Below are 22,681 nucleotides of genomic sequence, written 5' to 3'. Positions count from 1 at the left end.
GATTACCCAGTTCAAGGACCAGACCTAGCTTCAAAAGACTTTTGGTTCTTTCCCAAAATGAGAACTACCCTCAAAGGAAAAGATTTGCCACTCCTGGGGAAATTCTAAAGTATGAGGTGGCCAAGGCTCTGAAGACAGTTCCCCAAGAGAAGTTCTAAAGATTCACTGAGCATCCTTGGAATACATACAGAGGCTTCCCCACTCCCAATGCCACCCCTCCAATAGGATGCCTTGGAAAAGATTCTGGGATGTCTGTTCAAAAAAAAAAGTAACTGTATTACCTTGTAATCACATCTGATATATTCTGGAGGTGGTTACTAGTACTAGTACTACCACTATTATTGCTGCTGCTGCTGCTGCTGCTGCTACTACCTTTAATGGTGGATTTACTGGTACGGAAGGATTGCCCAAACAAACCCTGAAAGATAAATCAGAGACATTGGTATAATTCAAAAATAAATTTATACTTCAGTATTTTTTTTGTTCCAGATCTTCATTTCATCTGTGTGGGAAAAGCTTTTGAGGAGAAAATACCCTCAATGCCCTCTTTCCTACTACACCCAGCCTACCTATAGAGTGTCTGCCTGGAGCACTAATAAGCAGTTCAATGACTTGACCAGATGCAGGACAGATCACTCTGGATCTCAGGCCAGCCCTCTCTACCCCGCTGCCGAGGCTGCCTTTCTTTAGTAAATACACAGGATTAAAAATTGTCACACTACAACACAAAGCTTCTGCCTCATACTGTGTCCTTTTTAAGGGCTAAGCCATAAACTGACTTCAGTTAATAAAAGGCAAAGCACCTGTTTTTAGTTTAAATGAAAGAAAACGACAGGCTGGGATTTGTTCAAGTGAACTTCTGGTATCTGTAAACAGAGCCTGTCCCTGGAGGTAAGCCACAGCTGCTCGTCATTCTGATGCAGTACATCACGTTGCATTCTAGGTGTTCAAATTCAAAGGTCACAGAGACAGAATTAAACTATGATTCAACACATCAAAACACTTCTGGTCTTAAACAATGTTGCTCGGGCCTCAATAGTGGCTAAGTAATTTAAGATCATTTGCTCAAGCCGTCTAAAGCACTCAAATGCTCGTAAACATGGAGGAAAAATGTGTAAAAATTCAATGTGATGAAGAATCAGAGAACTAATGACAAATGATATTAGGAAAAGTCAGAGTTTTATCCCTTTACACCTCCACAAATACTTCTCATGCACAATAAAGTCCTTTAGATTCAAGGACCGAAAGGGAAAAAACAAATTACTAGAGAAATTTTGATGATTACATATTCTTGGTAGATGACATTTTTTTCCATAGTGATACTTAGAACCAAGATTACTGACTTACAACTAACTAAAAAGTTTAAAGCCCTGAACCTACTGAAAGAAACAATGAATTCAGGGGCAGGGGATGAAGACTTTATGAAATCACACTTCCACATTATTTTGAGGGTACTACAACACGATAGTGCTGACCACCACCAGAAGAGTTAAGAAACATAAACCAGAGTTTTAAAATAACGGGAAGTAAAATACAGCAGCAGGAAAGGAAGGCGTGACTATCTCCCAACACAGAACCCAGCCACCAGGGATCACGCGACCTGATTTCTATCTCGGTTTCTAATTGTAGTCAAGTCACTCATCTCTGCAGCCTCAAGCTCCTCATTTCTAATATGTTATGGTCAGAGTATCTGGCTGTAAAGGTCATTTCCAGATCTGTGATTCTCTGTATAAATACTACAAGTAGCCCAATGAAAGCTTTCTCTGGCTTATTTCTATCCTATTCAGAACCTTCCACTTTAAATAAGGTGAATTTATAATCTGATACACCAAAATTCCTCCACAGTGTAAATAACAGAGTGAAACAAAAGTAGTCTCATTCTATCATTCCACAGCAAAGACATTTGCTAAAGACATCGAGAATTTTTAATTACAGAGCTAATTTGTAATACTTAATGTTTAATAAAAGCTTTTTTTAACTTACTATAAGATTTCCAAACCTCCTTCTCTCCCTCTCAAGCTTTACATGATCACTGTCCTACAAAAAGAAAACAGAATACCAAACTGTAGCAAGGAAGACGTGGCTTCAGACTTGCTTCTCATCTCCGTGGCTACACAGCCCTAGACAAGTCACTCAACCATTCAGGGTCTCAGACAACTCCCCGGAATCTGCTCAGGCACAAACGCTGTGATGAGTGGTAGAGGGAATTCCCACACCAGAACTTTTCTACCCAACCTGCAGATCCCTTCACGTAATGACATCCTTTCTGTATTTGTGGAACCAAACTGAACCCACCTTAAAAAATGAAGAATTAAGTTAAAAAAAGGCTCTGAGAATACTTTGCAAAAACTCAAGTCACTAAACAGCTGGCTAATATTTCTCAAGTATTAAAGCGTTTTGGTTGGATTCAGTTCAATTCATACACAGCCACACTTACAAGGATGACACACGAAACCGTTACAAAAATTCAGGCTGGTGGGGACAGCTAAGGGGTGCTATGGATAGAGCACCGACCCTGGAGTCAGGAGGACCTGAGTTCAAATCTGGCCTCAGACACTTGATACTTACCAGCTGTGTGACCCTGGGCAAGTCACTTAATGCCATTGCCTAGCCCCCCCCAAAAAAAATTAATTCAGGTTGGTGGCTCAAATTTACAAAGAAGTCTGTTTTAGACCCTGAGCTTATACTATCAAAGAACAGATGGAACTGTAGTGCTGTCAAACTCAAACAGAAATAATCCCTACAGACATATTAACCTAAAAAAACATAAATTAACATCATCTATGTTGCACTGTATTTTCATTTTTTTAATTAAACATTTCCCAATTACATTTTAATCTGGTTCAGTTGACACCTCTGGCTAAGGTATATCTACCACTTAGGTAGAAGTAGATGGTACAGTGGATAAAGCACTGGGCTTAGAATCAGGAGGACTCATCTTCATGGGTTTCAGATCCTGCTTACTAGCTGTGTGACCCTAGGTAAGTCACTTAACCTTGTTTGCCTCAGTTTCCTCAATCTGTAAAATTAGCTAGAGAAGGAAATGGCAAACCATTCCAGTATCTTGGCCAAGAAAACCCAAAAAAAGAGGTCGTGAAGAATTCAACATGACTAAGAGTACACAACAACAAAAAGGAGAATTCTATGCCAGTAGTAAGGTACATTCTGGCAACTACTCAAGTAGCAAATATCCTAACTGGCTCAACTGGAATAGACTCTTCTCAAGTTAACCTTCAACTGAAGCACTGTCTTGTCATTTGCCAACCCTGGTGAACAGTGTGGCAACAGAAGGGGTATTTTTTAAGTAGTGTTAACCCTTTACATTCATCAATCCCAAATTGTTCCAGATCCCACAGGCGTGGAAGGGAGAGAAGGGAAAAGGCCTCGATGTTCCAACCCACTCTTTCCCCACCATCTCCTCCCTTGCCCCAGAACACATCTGGGAGTTTCCAACTGTATTTCTTCCAGTGAGGTGCAAGATCGCCAGGCCTTACCATATGGATCCCTGCCTTTACACCCGGCAAAATCCCAGGCACTGCCATTGGACCTAATGACAAACTTGGGCCCTTCCACTAAACCTTAGGACTCCCACATCTTCTAGCCAACCTGCAGCTGATCTTTCATTTATGTATGGTCTCCTCCAATTAGCATACTTTATCCTCACAACCACCCCAGGAGGTAGGTGCTGTAATTATCCCCATTTTACAGATCAGAACTGAGGCAGACAGAGATTAAATGACTTGCCCAGGGACCATCTGAATTGTCTTAGGAAGCATGTGAAGATCACCTAGCAAGAGAAGGTACCAAACAAGGAGGTCCCTTCCCAAGCTGAACTGCCAAGCATTCAAACTCAAACTCTACTGCAGAATGTGACTTCCTTGAGAGGAGAGGTTATAACAACCTTTTTCTATTTGAAGGAAGAAGGAGAAAAGAACAGGCATTTATATGCACCAGGCACTGTGCTAGGAGGTTGGACCTTTTTTCCTTTTATTATCTCATTTCATCCTCACAATAGCCCTCTGAGGTAGGTCCTAGGGTGATCCTCATTTTGCAGTTTAAAACTGAAGCAAACAGAGGTTAAGTGACCCGTTCAGGGTCACCCCGCTAGTAAGTGTCTGAGGTCACATATATGAACTCAGGATTTCTTGGGCCCAGGCCCAGAGTTCTATTCATTGCACCACCAGCTGCCTCTTCACACTACATGGCACCTAGTAAGACCTGAAAAAATCTGGATACTTTTCTAATAAGCATTTTCCCTTTCATTTGATTCTCACAACCCCTTTTACAGATAAGGCAATGACGCTTAAGTACATGCCGCCCCAGAGCCCCATCATGAGCAGTCGGTGACAGAGCCAAGTCTAGAACTCAAGGCTCCTGACTTCAAGTCCCATTTTCTTTCCACCATAACATGCTGTTTTACTTACACTGGAAAGAAATCCTTAGAATATGACATATCTGGGAGGCAGCTAGATGGCACAGTGGATGGAGCACCAGCCCTGGAGTCAGGAAGACCCGAGTTCAAATGTGACCTCAGACACATGATACTTACCAGCTGTGTGACCCTAGGCACACTTAACCCCAAATGCCTCACCAAAAAGAAAAAAAGAATATGACACATCTAGGAAGGAAGATCCACATTTTTTCCTGAGGGGCCTTTATTCAAAACGGGCAATACAGTGAGAGAGAGAGAGAGAGAGAAAGAGCTCTACAATCATACTGACACCAACAGGGAGACCTGAAGGGGAAAGGACGTAGCGATGTCTCAACCTGAACATCTACTTTAAACCCTTTAAAGTCTGTATTTTTATTTATATGACTGGGAATTGCATCAAAGGCAACTATAAAAAGAGAGAGACAGAGAGAGAGAGAGAGAGAGAGAGAGAGAGAGAGACAGAGAGAGAGAGAGAGAAAGAGAGAGAGAGAAAACCATTACAGATCATACATATGAGAAACCAGAGTTACCCTGATATTATATCTAAGGTTGGTTAATAAAGCAAACATCAATACCCAAGGACCATGCAATAAGGTATCAAACACTCAAAGACACAGCATGCTCCTCATAAAGTAATTCAAAATGTTATTACATATATCTCCATATTACCTAGTTAAAGCCAAGCTAATTTTCTTTCTTTAAACTATTTTACTCAGTTCCAGCTAAAATATTTCTCTCCCCCAACTCAGAAAATCACTTAGAACAATTTTAAAGTTTCCTATTACTCATTATAACTGCATCTTACTTCATCAAAATCAATTTCATTTATGAAAGGTCACAGCATAACACAAAACACAGGGTATACCTGGCCATAAAACAATCTCACCATTCTGTCACTCAATACATCAAAAACTATAATTTTCCTATGTGGGGATAAGGAACCACTATTCCCAATATAAATATAAAAGCTGAAATACCAGATGTTAGGAGCATTTAGAAAAATTCCTAAATCATAAATTCTCTTTTTGCCAAAAAAGAAGCTCCCAGAGGGAAAAAGGATTAAATATTAAACAGATCTTAACACTCTAACCATTTTTTAAAGTCAGTAATTACATTTGCTTCCAATTAACAAGAGCTTTAGTAACAAAGTTAATATCCCTTTTTTTTTTTAAAAAAAGCCCACACCCACAGAGTCACAGCGCACAAGAAATGTTCTCAAAGTCTACCCAGGCAACTGCAGCAGCCTCTGGCCCTTCTACTGCCCCCAGCACTCCTCGTCCCTGGGTGGGCTCCACCACTCTTCCTCATCCCTTTTCTTAAACTTTCCCCTACCTTCTTCCTATGACTTCTTAAGTGCCTTTGTTCATCAGCTTACTTTCCCATCACCTTCATCCTGTCTTCACTGTTTTCAAGGCTGGTTTCAGCTAATTCTGAGCTTCTACCTCTTTAGAATTATCTCTCCTGCTTAGACTCTACTCCATAGCTAAAAAGGGTTAGGGGTTGAGGGTGAAGAGGAGGGGATGGGGCAGGGATAGGGGTGGAGTAGAGGAAGGGTTAATAATGGAAAAAGCTTGTATCCCCTCTTACCTACTTGTAGCCAGTATCATCATACCTTAGTTACCTTCACTTTTTTGAGCTTATTGTCTATAAAATAATTTTTTTTACTTGTTTGATCTTCTAATTTCACGTGTGTGGAACACTCCTATTCACTTAAATCAGCAACCTTGACCTGTAACTTATAGTTTGAGAAAGTTGAGTTGCTAAGGGCGCCCCCAGAGGGCTAAGTGACCTGCCAGACATCTCAGAGGCAGGACTCACAACCAGGTCTTTCTGACTCCAAGGCTGGCTCTCTATTCACTATGTCACACTGCCTCTCCCAAAGTTCTTTATAACTGTATTAATTATATAAAAGGTATTGTTAAACCAATCCAGATAACTTTACCTTAATGCCAAGTATACCCTCATTCTCTTAAATGAGAAGCAGGTAGGATAACTAATGAGAATAACAGATGGAGATGATACTGATGAAAGTAGGGAGGATCAGCATAAGTTTAGAGGGCAAGTTAATATTATATGGGTCCAAAAGATTTTTTAATATCCAACTGCCACACTACATAATCAGGGACATACAAATTCAGCAAGGGAGCCCATGTAGAACTCACATGCGCAAGGATGACTAACATTTAGAACAAGTGAGCTGCTTGAGCTTCACCGTGAGGGGAAGAGGGAAGAGTTGAGAGCTTCTGTTCATTCTCACTGCCCTGACCCTGCGTGAACCTAATTAACTGTCCAACATAGAGCGCCCTCAGGAAACGTTTAAAATGCTATGACCGGTAGGCTCCGTGGAGGAGCGATCAAAAGCAGTGCCAGACACCTGAGGTAGAACGACTCTCTACGCCTAGTAAACCTTAACCAATGCCAACCATTCAGAAATACTCTCTATAACAAAATAACAGGACATCTTCCTGAAAAGTGATGGGCAGTGAAAAAGCCAAAGAGATCATCAGCTTGCTCTGAGATCCACACAATCCTAACATTCTCTGTGGGTTAGGATCGTCATGCAGCATCTTGAGCGTGCTCTCTGCAAAAAGCATCAGCTGGCAGCAAGTACGTACGGCAGGTGTAAACATCTCTGTATCCCATGTGCTCGTAATCGGGAAGAATTCTCATAAAACGTCCTGACTTCACGCGTGGATTTATACCTGAACAGACACAGCAAGGAAAGCACTCAAGAAGATGTTTCCAATTTTCATGACTACATGCACATTTTCATAGGATGTAAAGTTGTCTTCCTCCTTAGTGCTAAATATAAGACCACTTAAGTTCACCAAGCACAACACGAGGTACAAATGTTCATCATCTTCCAGTCAAGGACTTCGATCCTGCACACCCACTTCCGGGAAACTAGTCCTCCAAAGGAGCAGTTCCCAGCCACAAACCCAGAATGGGATATTAATACATTTTTACAATTCTCTAGGGTCCCCTGCCTTGCTTAAGTGACAGCTTGATCTCACTCCCCACTGCCACTGCAACAGCCTGGACTTAATCTGTTCTACCTCGAGATAAATGAGGTTCACAAGGGCCTGGCAGAGGCAGGCATTGAGAAGAACGGCTTCCCTGACAGTGGACAGTCAAGTGACGCAAACAGAGACCCTCTCCATATAGCTGAAGGTTCACTTTGTCAATCTGAGCAGAGAGGCCAAGATCTGACAACCAGCATTTGGTATCTTTCTACCACCTGTCCTCTGGTAAAGTAAATTCTTCCTTGGAAGCCTCTTATAAAATTCAATATGGCTGCCCCTCGTCCTAGTTTTGGAGAAAGGGAAAGAGAAACATTCAGTATCCCTATTTTGGTAATTCAATTGGTCAAACTATTTAATTGATTTTGCCCTGAAAATAGCTGCTCCTGTTGTAAGGAACAAGAGAAAACTGGACTCTATTTATGTCAGCTTAACTATTTCAAGGTTCCTTAACCATAAAAATAATGATAGTCACCAGAAACATTCTGTGAAGGCTCTCAGTCGATGACATAATGACGTCATTGTTTCTATAAATTGCTAAATTCATTACACACAACATTTCCCCTGACCCATGCTCTGTTACACTGACCTCTACATACACCAGGCGTGTACACATGTGCAATGCGCGCGCACACACACACACACACACACGCACTCTCTCTCTCTCTCTCTCGCGCACGCGCGCGCTCGCTCTTTCCCACTCAATTCCATACACACCTCTCTTCTCCCTTAGCTTTAGCACCTGGCCAGATCCCCTTTCCCACAGGCGCAAAGGCCAGTGCCTGAGCAGACTCCTACACCCTCAGAGCAGATAAGTGAGCCAGAAACAGTTCTGTATCTCTCATCTGTATATTTCCCATGGTCACATGGCACACTGACTGCCTACTAGGAAGATACGAAGGGATTTTCTACTTTGTTCATACTATTATTTTAGCTAAGGTTAAGAGGCAGAGATAAGCCCTCTTGGTTCTCTGAGGGAAGCCTGGGATGGCACAGGCCAAGCGCCATAACCAGCTCCAAAGGACAAGACTGAAGATTCACTTCGTTGTACTGAATTCAGTTTTAAATGAGATGGCAAGTGCTGGACAAGTGGTCAGGGTGATGTGGATTCTGATCCTGCTGCACGATCCTGGGCAAGTCACGCTCTCTCTGCAGTCCCCGCAGGTAAGCAGAGAAGATCAATGCTTGCCTTGGTAAGATGAGACACTCCGTGAAAGTACCCCAGCAGACCTTACAGCAGCACAGGAGGTCTCCTCCTACTGCAACAGAAGTCCCTTGAGGGCAGGGATTAGCTCCCATCTTGTTTTTGCAGCCTGGGCACTTAGCACAGTGCTTACTTATCACAAGAGGGCTTAATAACCAAAGATCTAGGCTTAGGAAGAGAACACTCAAGATTCATAGGAACAAAGCATTTAGCACTGGAAGGAACTTTAGAATCACCTAGTTCCAGGCACCCAGTTTTGCAGAAAACCTGTCCAAGGCCACACAAGACAGAAAAATATCACAGTGAACCTAGATCAATGTGAACTTGGATTCCCAGATTCTAAATCCATAGCTCCATAAGATATTCACATGTGATTTTCTTAGGAAGACATTTATCTCCTCTGTATCTGTGTGATTTGCAGGGATGTGTGTAAGAAGCAGGCTTTGGGCAGGCCAGGACTGCCTTGCCGTTTGGGAACAAAAGGCAGGATGGACACAGGTAAGAGCCCAGGGAATCAGGAACGGGTGGAAAGGTGCAGAGGACAGAGGTCCCAAGTCTTGGCAGAAAGGGAAGGGGAACAGCAGAGAAGAACTGAGAGTGTTCCTGGAATGTGACCAGAGATTAGGAGATAGCCAGCAGGACTGCAGAAGTACCCAGGAGGGAGGACAGGGAAAAGCCACTCAGAGCCCCAGAAGAAGTGAGAGCAACAGCCTCCAGTTAGGGAACAGAAGGAAGACCGCATGTTACGAACAAATGGCACACTACAGGACAGCATGCAAAATGATAGGAGGAAGTCGAGGAAAACCCACGTTTAACTATATGGCCTCTCCTCTATCACTGGAGCACATGGCTCTGAGTTAATCTGGGGTATACAATTTCCTTCAATCCCAAGAGTTTTCAAGAAGATAGGAAATCAACAGAATAATCAATTTATCTGCCTGAGAGACTAGGATTAAAAATTACTCAAGTCTCCTTATTAACGGAAGGGCATGAAATGCACTAATGGTGACATCAGCTCCCCTGGCAACAAGCAGCCACTGACCAGAGTTCTACTCTGACCTAGTGTTGGAAGGGATCCTAGGGGAAGCCCCTACTGATGAATGAGGACACTGAGGCCAGAAAGGGGACTTACTTTCCCCAAACCAGAGAATACTTGTGAAGTGCTTAGCTAAGTACCTGGCACAGAAAAGGTGCTCTATCAATGCTCATTCTCTTTCCCCAAAGTCACATAAGTAACCAGCATCAGAGATGGAATTTGAACTCCGGCCCTCTGCCTGCAGGCCCAATGCTCCCCTAAATGCTGCTCACTTCAGTCTGTGGCTACCAGATGACTTACACAGCCAGCATATCTGAACTGTAGGTCTTGCTAATTAGAAAACAGCTCCATGGGCAGATGCTGTACTTTTTTCCTGACAAACCTGACAAAAAGGCTTGGGAGAGTGGAGGTCTTCTATCGTGGGGCTTTGGGAGGAGAACTTTCAGTGCAGGGGCAAGTCTACTGCTGATATTAACCATGGAAAACTAATCTGCTCATGAGCAGAATCTTGGATAAAACGTCAACACATGGCAAAATTTGTGCCAAAACAGCTTCCAGATGGCTGTTTATGATGGCTTTACAAAAGCTTCCTTACACTAACAAAATTAAGAGGTAGAATTTTTGCCTCTACCTTTCTATCTCCTCCTCTGGGGCTGAGACTAAAAAGGTCCCTAATGCACTGTGAGTAAAACTGCAAATCAGTCCAGCCATTCTGGATAGCAGTATGAACAACTTAGTGCCCCAAAGTCACAGACCCTAGTTGTGATGCCACTATGAGGCCCCAAAGAGATCAAAGAAAAAGAACCACATCTACAAAAATATGAGTAGTAGCTCTTTGTATTATAATAAAGAACCAGAAACTATGGGGGTGCCCATCGACTAGGGAAATAGCTGAACAAATTACGACCTAGGAATGTAATGGAATATTACTACACCATAAGAAAAAACAAAAACGACAGTTTCAGAGAAATCTGGGAAGAAACTGATGCAGAGTGACATGAGCAGAACTCTCTCCTCCTCTGCCTCCATTCTGAATTGTCTTCAAAGGTACTTGGTGCCCAATTCTGTTTACTGAAGGTCCTTTTTTGCTAAGGTGCCCAGTCAGGTCTGCCATCACAGATAATGCCCAAAGTTCCAAACTCTGCCTCACAAAAAACAACCTGTTAAGTTTTAATTTAAAATAGACAAAAAAGGCAACCTCTTTGCTGTACCCCATTCCCTCAGGTTGATGACTTATTACCAAAAAGTAATCCAAGCAAAAATAAAAGCTGATAACAGCTTACACTGTTCCCCTTAGCAGTTCCCTGCTATATCTGAACAGGAGAGGAGCCCTAAGACAAGGCAGAGCCAGTGAGGGTGCAATTTGTCTTGTCATCTACATGAAATTTCACTTATAGGAAAGCAAAGGTAGGAAAAAAAGATCACAGACCTTGGAAATCATCCCATTCTAGGGTCTGTGAATTGTTGTTTGTGGGATTATTTTTTTTTAATTTCTATTTCCATACAAATGGTTTCCTTGGTAATCCTAAATATTTTATTTTTTGTATTTTAAAAAAATTATTCTAAAAAGGAGTCCATCTTTGGGCTTGTCAGACTGCCACACTGAACCTCGCATAAAAGTTTAAGAAATTTGGTCTGCTGTTCCAGTCATGTCCAACTTTTCGTGACCCGATTTGGAGTTTTCTTAGCAAAGGTCCTAGAGTGGATTGCCATTTCCTTCTCCAGCTCATTTTAAAGATGAAGAACTGAGGCCAACAGGGTGAAGTGACTTGCCCAGGGTCACACAGCTGGTAAGTGTCTGAGGCCAGATTTGAACTCATGAAGATGAGTCTTCCTGACTCCAGGTCCGGCACTCTATGCACTATGGCACCCCCTAACTGCTGGATAAAAGTTACAGAACCCCTGCTGCAGTCCAATCTGAGGCCCAAGGAAGGAGAGTGACTTGATCATGGGCGCCAGGGTCCCACACTTATGATTCTGAAGGTCAGCTTCACAGTCTGGAAGAAAACCATGGCTAAACAATTTCTGGAAATGGAAGACTTCTCATTTTGGTTATAGTCTATCCTTCCCAAAGTCTAATAAGTCATGGGTTGAATGCCTCCTAGAGGAAGGCTCTCCATGAATCTCAACAAGCAGCAGATCCTTGAAAGGGAATCAAAGAGCGTTCCTCAAATCACAACATAAATTACTAAAAAACAGAAGCAGCTGTTGCTCCACATAATCCTACGACTTTGCAACACACAAACTCCTTGATTTCCAGGCACACAATTTCTTATCCAGGGTAGGCTGAAAAACGAGGATGCCTACATAACTGGAATATGAGCATAAGGGAAAAATAAGAAGCAAATGTTATCTAATTTTCGGTATCAAGTCTAGTGTTATGTCATTTAAATAGTGACAAATTCCTAATAGCTTTAAGTGGAAGTGCTGGAAAGATGAGACTACCAAATATGGACCATATTATTTGTATTATTAAAAGCAGAAATTAAGTCAACAAAGAGACTTTCACAACAGAAATATTTATAGTAACAAATGAATTAACTCACGTTTGGCATAGACATCTCGACAGGACACACCAGTAATCTCCAGCTTTCGTAAGTTTTCACATACACCATACTCTGAAAAAAACAGAAATTTACTAAAAATTCAATTCAAAAAAGCACAAAGCAAAAACAAGGAATGGGGAAACTCCGGCAAATTTCAGCCTATCCCACTTTGTGGAGATGGTTTGGAATTTTCCCATTGTTCCACTGTGAATCAGTCAATCAGAACTAAATAATCATCAACGTTGCACATTTCCTGTAAAGGTTAAAAATCTAACTCATGAACAGGCTGTGTTCCTAAAATGCATTTGTTTGGAAAATGGACTCTTATTTATCCAGAAAAGTGCCCTTTTTATAGTAGTTATGCTCCCAAAGTATTCCAAGAAACAAAGATTTATCCAACCTATAATGTAGCTGCCCTGGTCAACTGCAGACCATATAATACAGGAGAAAGAAAAGAACGTGAAAGAATACCAAAAATGAGTACAAGGCAGTCTTGAGAGGAAATTTATGAAACAGATAAAATCTGTCTTTGATGCACTCTGGCCTCTGCCCTTTTTGCATGATCCTCCAGCCTTCCAGGACAGATTCCCCTTCACCCGGTCCCCAAGACTCTCAGGATAGCCTAAAACTCCCCCAATGCTGCCCCTCTAATGTTTGTCCTGTGCTTTGTCCTACACAAAGTACTCATCCTTAAAATTACCACTTCTACTCTCCTCCCACAATCAAAACTCCCAGGCCCTCAGTACAGAAGATCTAAGCAAGGTATTAGAAGGAAAGCAGTCTGATTGGGTGAATTCCTACTACTAACTGAGTGAATGACTAACCGTCCCTTAATCATACAACAGGAATTTATAATCTTTTAAAATCTGCTTAGTCCTAATGAAGTGTTAATTGGTAGAGTTTTAGGCAATACAATTCAACAAATATTTAAGTGGCTACTATGTTCAGGACATGTTACAGTCTGATAAAATAAGAATCAAGTAGGGAGAGGAAGGAGGGAAAAAGAGAAGCAGACAAGCTGGGAACATAAGCTGATTTTCCTAATTATCTCAAGCTTCTCAAACTCCGGAACCTACAACAAAACCTAAAAACTCCAGGTTTTCCAGTCATTCCCATGGCACAGTGCCTAGCACAGAGATACACACTTAGTAAATGCTTTCACATTTAACCATCCATCATTCACTCAATCCAGGGCAGCAAGCAGTAGAGGCCTAGCAGGAAGCGAGACAAAGGCCCAAAGCTGCTGCATGGATGAGGAATTTGTAAATCTGTTGTTTCTAAACGAGGAACCTAGCAGACATCTGATTTACGCGCTAGCTCCCTTCTCTATGGACTAGTGCTCCCTTATCCCCCTTCACAAAAATCTACTAGGCCGACACATACATACACGAATGTACACATGTATGCACGGAACCTACTTCAGTGGTTTCAATCTGGCACCACTTGGGCAGTGGTTGCCCGCCAATTTTAGAAATGAAGAAGCTTGGGCTTATACATCCGTAGAGCCCCATGCCAAACAGGGCGAGCACTGCCTGCCTGTCCTATTCCGCTCATTCTGAGTACTGTTACTAAGGCGTCATCCACAGGAATCCATACTCTTTTTAGCTCTTCAGCAGGTAGCAGGGAAAAAACAAATAACCCGTTGTTAAGAAGAACCCAGCCAAATTCAGAGACAATCCTAGAGGCCAAAATGGGATCTCAGTAATGTCTGACGCTAGGTTTGGACAACACAATATAGGATCCAGTTTTAGCTAGTCAACACAGTATGAAAAGGCAAGGAGACGGGGCTGAGAACACCTTCAGAATCACGAACACCTCCCAGGCCCCCTCCCGGACCTGAAATGAGTCTCGTCCCCAGTATGTGCAACAAGGGTCTGCGCAGCTTTGGCCCGAGACCCTCAGTGAGGGTAAACTCATCACACTCTCTGAGGCAGCCGCTCCACTTCTGGTGTTCAGTCATTTTTCAGTTGTGTCCAATTCTCTGTGACCCCATTTGGGGTTGTCTTGGCAAAGACACTGGAGTGGTTGGCCGTCTGCTTCTCCAGCTCATCTGACAGATGAGGACACTGAGGCAAACAGGGTGAAGTGACTTGCCCAGGGTCACACAGCTGGTAAGCATCTGAGGCCAGATTTGAACTCAGGAAGACTCCAGGCCCAATACTGTATTCACTAGGCCACCTAGCTGTGCACAGTTCTAATTGCAAAGAAGTCTGTCCCTGTGCCTCTTTGAAACCACGTAGCCAAAAAGAACAGCCTAGGTGGCAGTGGGTAGAGCACCCGGCCTCAGGAAGACCTGAGTTTCAATCCAGCCTCACACTCTGGGCGAGTCGCTGTTTGCCTCAGTTTTCTCATCTGTAAATTGGGGATCATGACAGCACCTACATCCCAGAGCTGTGGTGGAAGCACTCTGCACGGTGCCTGGCACATAGTAAATGCTCTATAAATGTCAGCTGTTACCACTGTTGTTAATCCATTCCACGGGTCAGCCCCCAAACGCCTGAAGACAGCCATCATGCTGCTTTACGTAAGGATTCTCTCCTCCAGTTCCTCCAACCAAATCTAAGAGAGCTTGAAGCAGAGGCCCTTCGTCATACTGGCTGCTTACCAATGTCCCTAAAGCGCCCCAAACTGGATTCACTACTGCGAAGGCGTTCTGACCACGGAGGGCCACCAAAGGACTAATGCCCCCTTCCCATGCCTGAGCTCAGCACCTCCATTCACGTAACCAAAAATCACATTGTCCTTCTTGTCCGACGTATTGTATCGCTGCTTCATCTTGAGCTTGTTGTGAATTAGGATCCCCCGATCTTTTTCAGAAGAACTGGTATAAAAAAACAGTGTCTAAAGGGCAGCTAGGTGGCGCAGTGGAAAGAGCACCGGCCCTGAAGTCAGGGGGACCTGAGCTCAAATGCAGCCTCAAACCAAACCCTTGACACTTACTAGCTGTGTGACCCTGGGCAAGTCATTTAACCCCAATTGCGTGTGTGTGTGTGTGTGTGTGTGTATGTGTGTGTGTGTGCATATATATATAGAGAGAGAGAGAGTGTATGTGTGTGTGAGCATATATATATATATATATATATATAAAGAGAGTGTGTGTGTGAGTGTGAGTGTGAGTGAGTGTGTGTGTGTGTGTGTGTGTGTGTGTGTGTGTGTATGTGTGTGTCTAGAATGCTATGGCTTCAATGAACTCAGGATGGCCAGGAAAGGGACAGACAACAAAAGAGGTCTGGGTTATTTTAGCTCTATTGGGAGAAAAAAAGGACAAAAACGGAGTGGGACCTCTGCCTATCCGGTGGGTGATAACAGAGAAGGCGGACCAGCTCAAGTGTTTCTTTTTCTCTCTGTGGATGACCTTTACCTTGGAAATGACAGAACAGAAAGGACTAAAAGGGTCAATCCAGCCTCAGACACTCACCTGCTGGGTGACAGCAGGCAAGCCACCGCACCTCTGCCTGCCTGCCTCAGCATCTGCAAAATGGAAATAACAGCACCTACCTCCTAGGGTTGCTGTGAGGATTAAATAAGAGATCTGTAAATTCTATCTATGACCATTACCCAAGATAAGTAAAGAGAGAATAAGAGAGCATCTAGCCACCCTCTGTAAATCTCAGTCACCTTCTCTGACTGTAGCTAAAAGAACTGGAAGGTGGCATTAATGAGCTACTGGCAGGGACAATGGAAAGATCACTGAAAACAGGAGAGGGGCCACAAAATTGGAGAAATGTCCCAATTTTCAAAAAAAAAAGAGAAAACAAAGACTGCAAACTAAAGGCCATGAGCCTGATTTCAATTCCTGGGAAAACTCTAAAAGAAGGGTTCATTTAATAGGGGGCTGGCAAAACTGCTAGAACAGGATCCAGACGTGCCCAAGAGCCAGCCTAGCCTCATCAAGAACAGGTCACTCCAGAGGAACCTCATTTCCTTGCCGGGCAGGGTTACCAAGCTAGCAGATGGCAGGAATGCTCTATCGTTTACATAGATCTTAGAAAAGGTTTTGATGAAGTATCTCCCCTTATTATTATGGAGAAGATGATCCTAGCATTTGGATGGCCAGGCTCAAAGAACAGTTACTGGTTCAATGTCAACAGGGCAGGAATATTATAATGTTTAAGGACTCCACCAGGGATTGATGCCTGGCCCAGTGCTATTTATCTTTCTTATCAATGACTTGGATAAAGACAAAGGCAGTAAGGTTAGCCAATCTGCAGATAACTCAAAGCTGGGAAAGATATCTAACACTTGGGATGACAGGATCTAAAAGGATTACTGGATGGAATCAAAGATGAAATTCAATGTGGATAAATGTAAAGTATTTCATTTGGGTGCAAGAAATTAACTTCACAAGTCAGTCGATAAATATTTATTAAGTGCCTACTATATTTGAGGTTCTGTGCTAAGAGCTGGGGACTAAAAATGAAAAAAGACAGTCCCTGCCTTCAACAAGTTTACAATTTAACACCTGACAAGAAGTTGAAAAGAGGCATGAAGCTAAAGTCAAAGAAGTTCCAAAGTCATGCAGCCATGTGAGAAATGAGGTGGTGTTCTGAGCCGACCTCCCTCCTAAAATAGAGGGTTTGGAGTTCATGAGGAGCAGGTCAAACCAAGGCTGATGGGATCTTGCAGGATGGTGAGGATTTCCCCACAATGAGCTTCCTGGAGCACGTGAAGTTAGAGAGGTCCCAAAGTAATGCCAAAAAAAAAAAAGTGGATGGGACCTTGGGATGCATGAAGAGCTGCATAACTTTGAAGAATGGGGAGTTTATTCCAGTCATGTTCACCATCATGAGAGGCTGGTCATAAAGGACTTTCAAAGTCCAACAGGGAGTTTATACTGGATCCTAAGAGCAACAAGGAGCCACCAGTATTTAACGGGCAAGGGAGTAAGGGAAGTCATTTTGGCAACTGTGTGAAGGACCTGAATGGGCAGAGGGATGTGTTCCTGAACTAAAGTGGTGGCTGTGAGAGAGGTGATAGGGCAACAAAGCCACAGAAATGACAAGGTTTAGCATCTGACTGAATATACAGGATGAGGGAGAATGAGGAGCTAAGGTTAATGCCTGGGAGAATGGAAGAACTGTAGTACTCCTGCCAAAAACTGAGCAATCTGGGAATGGGTTAGATCTGGAGGAAAAGATGGTGAGTTTTGTTCTGGACACGTTGAGCTTGAGACGTCTCCAGGAGATCCAGTCTGAAATGATCGGACAGGCAGCTGGCGATGCTGCTGCACTCAATAAGCAAAGAGAAAACGCTGAACATGTAGTCTTTGGAAAAAACACAAATTACCAACCACACACCACACTGACGTTCAAAATCTCTGAAACAACATCATGCAAATTAAGACTACGATTTTACTTGACTCTGTTATCAAATTGAAAAAAAAAAAGGTTAACAAACTTCACCTCTGACCCAGGAGGATGTAGCAAATTGATGGGATTGAGAATTGGTCCAGTTTTTAAAAAATAATAACACTGAACTACAGAAGTTATAAAAATGTGCATATCCCTTTAACCCAGAGTTTCCACTACCAAGACTATATCCCTAAAAGATTAATGACAGGACCTGTCATTAAAAAAGACTTATCTGCACAAAAGTATTCCAAATAGCACTGTCTGTAATGGGGGGGGGGGGGGGGAACAACACAAACTAGGTTCTAGATAACTGGGAAGTAAATGAACAAATGCAATGAAATATTCTGCCTTAAGACAATTTTTTTAAATTTTTATTCATTTTATTTTTAATTTATGGAATAAGCAATTCCATGACATCATATAATAAAAAAGATGATTGCACATGGAAACTGCAAATCGGTTAGGCACAACTTGCTGTTCTTTTTAAATATATAATGAAGTTATCATGCACATTTTCCCCCCAACGCCGACCTAGAGATGGCTACCATTAGACACAAACAGGCAGACACATGTGAAATTACTCCTACGCACATTCACACGGCCAACCAGCTGCCAAATCTTACCTTTTTCACCCACTCACCCCCATCGCTAACTCTGGATCCCATCTCTCTCCGCATACAGCTGTCACGTGAGATCAGGCCTTCCTGGCCTCTCCCCTAACTGCCTCCTAAACGGGCCTCCCTGCTTCGGGGACCTCCCCCTCCAATCTCCCCTCTCTTCCGCACAGCTGCAGCACAAAGTTAACCAGGCCTTTCTTCCATTCAATAACCTCCAGCGGCTGGCTCCCAGCGCCTGCCTGGAGGACCAAACATGAACATTTCTCGTGCAGTTTTTTGAGTCCTGCACCACCAGGCCTTGACCTACCTTTCTGGCGCCACACTCTGCCAGACAGACAAGCAGGTCACCTCTGCGCTCCTCACACGACGCTCCCTCTGTCCCGTCTCAGTGCCTTATACACCCCCCTTACCTCTGCCTCGCAGAATCTCTCTTCCGTTAAGACAGAGCCCAGCATCACTTCCCATGGGAAGCCTTTTCTGATCCCCTCCTCCAGCCTCCCATCCTCCCCACAGGACCTCGCACTGAACTACTTTGCGCTTATTCTCCTCGTTTCTTCTGTATACACTTGTTTGCCTCCTCTTCCCGCCTCAGAATGTAAGGCCAACTGGTTGTCGTCCCTCCTTCTAGATGAGGGACAATGGCTTGCAAGTGACCTGGATTTAAGTGAGGCAGAGATTCACTCTCTCCTCCAGCCATGTAGCATCTAGTGGGTGACCTTGGCCTTCCTGATTTAACATCTTTCCCAGGCCTTACCATCCAAAGACTAGGAGCTAGGGACAATAAGGAGAGATGGCCTAACTTACCATCACAAACATATCAATGGTGATGGGAAGACACTCCCAAGTTTCTGACCAGAACAGAAAACAACTGCTGTTTATGCTCATTCCAAGTTGTCAAAACCTAAACCACAGCCGGTTGGGCTGGGAGCTATTACTGGCCACTGAATGAAAGCCAGAATGATTGGGGCTTAAAGGCACAATCAAGTAGCTTCATCTGAAACACAAAAGGCTGGTCCAAAGAATATCAGACCCCTTTAAAACCATTTTTTTAAAAAGACTGCTTTTTCAGATCTATATTTCAAGAAATCATAAATGTGGTGACAGAGATAAGCGTGGTAACAGAGAACTACACTTAGAGTTAGGAAATCCTGAGCTCAAATCCAGCCTCAGACACTTACTAGCTGTGTGACCCTGGGCAAGCCACTTAACCTGTCTGTCTCAGTTTCCTCACTGGCAAAACAGGGCTAATAACAGCACCTACCTCCAAGAGTTGTTATGAGCATAAAATGAGACAACACTTGTAAAAGCACTTAATACTGTGGTACCTGGCACACAGCAGATGCTGCAGAAACGTTTGTTTCCTTTTCCCTTCTCCCTTCGTTTTCAGCAGATTGTTTCACACGTTGTATTTGTGTTCCCACCAGCACTGGGCTTAGGCACTTTATTAACTGACTGATATAGCTATGCAAAAACAAAAAAAAATAAAACCAAAAAAAACCCAAACCAAGAACAACCCCAAGTTATAAAGGTCAAAAAGCAACACAAGACAATCAATAAGATGGGTTATACTATGCTAAGTCAATAAGACACTGTGTTAGGGTCAGGATTAGCAAATGTTAAAGATAAGTGATTTATTCTGGGGTTTTTCCATCTTGCAGACTCATTTTTTTCTTATTCCCATATAACCTTGATACTATGCTCAAATACACATATCTGAATCTGTTTGGGTATTCTAAGAGCACAAAAGAACAGATCTACCCCTGAACAGAGACCATACATACAGATAATATTCACAACATACTATATTTTCATTACCCAGTGCTCAGCACACCGCAACCCATAGTAGGCATTTAGTAAATATTGACTGACTGAACTAGAACTGCTTTGAATTAGTATGGCTTAGGGGCAACTAGGTGGCACAGTGGATAGAGCACGGCCCTGAAGTCAGGAGGACCTGAGTTCAAATCTGGCCTCGGACCAAACACTTGGCACTTACTAGCTGTGTAACCCTGGGCAAGTCACTTAACCCCAACTGACATAAAAAAGTAAAAGAAAAAGAAAAAGAAATAGTATGGCTTAGGTCTCTTAAAAAGAAATTTAAATGATGAAAGAAGAGTCAGTTCCTCATTGGCAGAGGTTTATGATTCACAAAAGTTAAAACTTGTTTGTACCAGGTTCTGCTCCTTTTTCCAAGAACCTTTGATTTCCAAAGAGCCTGATTACAAAAGCAAAGATCTTCAAAAAGGGTACAAAGAACATCTGTCCAAACCAGCTCTGGGTCTGAGCTCATCTCTGCAATTGGCACACCACGTACAGAAAGTACAAAGAGTAATAAAAACTGGAAATCTGGCCCTAAACCACAGTGCAGCAAAGGTTCGAACAACTCTTCAGCTTTATACAGCTTGGCTCTCTTTCTTTTCATTTTTGCTTAAACCCGTTTTATAGCACACCTGAAATAATCTGTTATTTGAATGGACCGAACCAGAGTGAACCCGAGTACAAGCAGAAGAAGTCCGTTTACCCCTGACAGATGTTCAGGGATCCAACAACCAGCAGAGCGCTGCACTCACGCAGATATCGACCCGATGCTCGGAGGGGCCGTGGAAAGCAATGGGTCTAGTCAGTATCTGTGTGGCCTTGGCCAAGTCCCCATGGGGCTTCAGGTCTTGTGTATGTCAACGAACGAGCCTGAAGGAGATCAGGGGTTCTCCATTTTTGTGTGTGTCATGGAACCCTTTGTCAGTCTGGTGAAGACTAGGGGCTCCTCAGAATAATGGTTTAATCAAATCCAGCCTCAGACACTTGACACTTAATAGCTGTGTGACCGTGGGCAAGTCACTGCCTAGCCAAAAGAAAAGAAAAAGAATAACAGTTTAAAATAAACGAAGTGCTAAAATTCAATCAGAGGTTAGTGAAAATACATAGGTCATTTTTTTCTTCAAATACACAGACCCCTGAAATCTATCCACCAACCTCTTTTCCATGAAACAAGATGAACAAATAGAAAAAGAAAATTCTCTAAAGGAGAAACTGTAGGTCATGAAGGCAGAAAGCGGAATTTAAACCCAGATCCTCTGACTCCAAAGTGAATGGTCCTTCCACTAGCCCAACCACGTTGTTCTCTTTGAGAAAGATGATGAAATTCAAAGAATAAAAATGAACTTTAACTTCTATTTTAATCTCAATTTCATAATCACCATGAACTTAAGACTTTGAAAAACTCTCCCTCTCAAGGGAGACCAAAGCTGCCTAGAGATCCCACCAAATGCAGTCTCTGATCTGGAGGGTGTCCCAAGCCCCAGAGTGCAGGCCTCACCTCCATACTGCTCCTCCCAGAGCACTTGCAGATATCAGCTAGAGAGTGGAACAGGCCTGGGATATGTGCTGCTGATGGCAATGTCACCAAAAGTCCCTAAACATCTCCACTCCATTATCTGACCTACATGCCAGTCTCCCTGGATCCTAGGCTCCAACTGACGAGCTTTCACCTTGTCTTACAGAGCCCCAAACCCATCATACCACTTCCATCTCCATGGCAGAATCTGCACTCACCACCACCAGCCATCTTTCTCCTCTAGCTCAGAGAACAGTAACCAAATCATTACCGTTCCAGTAACACCATTCAACTGACATTTCTCCCTAGCTACTACTCCTCCAAACATAGCTTCTCCATCAGAATGTCAGTCAGCAAGCTTTTAGAAGCACATCCCCTATGCCAGGTACTGTGCTAAGCACTGGGGTACTAAGAAAGGATGGCCGACAGTCCTTGTTCTAAAGGAACACACAGCATAATGAGGGGGGAGACACTGCAGAGAACTAGCTCTGCAGAAGCAAGCTGTATACAGACTGTGAGTTCCTTGAGCATAAGGACTCTTTCGGCTTCTCTTTGTATCACAAGCACTTAGCAGAGAGCCTGGCACAAAGTAAGCACTGAAATGATTTTTAATTCATTCAAAAACTATTTAAATGGGCAGGTATTAGAACAGGCAAAGGGAGAGTCTGGGAAGTGGTGATGGCTAGTGAATGGTGAGGAGAGGAGCAAGACAAGACATGACTCTCAGCTAAGGGAAAACTGCGGTAGAAGACCAGGGCCAAAAATGGGGACACTAATAACAGAATATGTTTTGTTGCAAGGCTACGTACTGCTCTGACCCAGAAGTCTTTCACAAGTACATTGTTTTTAGTGAAAATCAGGCGTCTCATTTCCAATTCTAGTACCGGTATGTTTACTAGTAAAGGAGTACACACTTATCTACCACAGGCCTTGCACCACATTACCTAAGAACTAGACCATAAAGACCTCTCTAGAACTAAGGTGCCAGGCCAGTTCTCAGAAATGCCTTCTCAAAGAGTCAAAGCAAAAGGCACATGAAAAGAGAATCTCATAACAGAAATAAAAACCATCATTAAATAACGAGGAAAAAACCAGGATACATTTAAAGTTTCCCAAAAGGAAAAAAGTTAAAGGTAATTAA

General features: G+C 43.0%; 1 protein-coding gene across 5 annotated transcripts in view; it reads right to left on the bottom strand.

Moving 5' to 3' along the window:
- FBXO31 (F-box protein 31) overlaps positions 1 to 22,681 on the bottom strand; it is a 63,224-nt gene that overhangs the window by 25,616 nt on the left and 14,927 nt on the right. The window contains exons 1-3 of one of the 5 annotated variants that reach the window (XM_020989212.2): positions 19,532 to 19,644; positions 12,239 to 12,310; positions 7,048 to 7,134 (exon numbers count right to left, since the gene is read on the bottom strand). In XM_020989212.2, coding sequence (XP_020844871.1) covers positions 7,048 to 7,102 — 55 coding nt within the window. In that variant the 5' untranslated portion in view covers positions 7,103 to 7,134; positions 12,239 to 12,310; positions 19,532 to 19,644. Of the gene's footprint in view, positions 1 to 281; positions 383 to 7,047; positions 7,135 to 12,238; positions 12,311 to 18,212; positions 18,380 to 19,531; positions 19,645 to 22,681 lie in introns of those variants that run through there. The other 4 variants (XM_020989213.2, XM_020989210.2, XM_020989211.2 and 1 more) reach the window with 4 other exon arrangements.

This window comes from Phascolarctos cinereus, unplaced genomic scaffold, assembly GCF_003287225.1.
Source record: "Phascolarctos cinereus isolate Bilbo 61053 unplaced genomic scaffold, phaCin_HiC Scaffold_2;HRSCAF=192, whole genome shotgun sequence".
Lineage (NCBI taxonomy): Eukaryota > Metazoa > Chordata > Mammalia > Diprotodontia > Phascolarctidae > Phascolarctos > Phascolarctos cinereus.
This window is presented reverse-complemented; position numbering and strand designations above follow the sequence as displayed.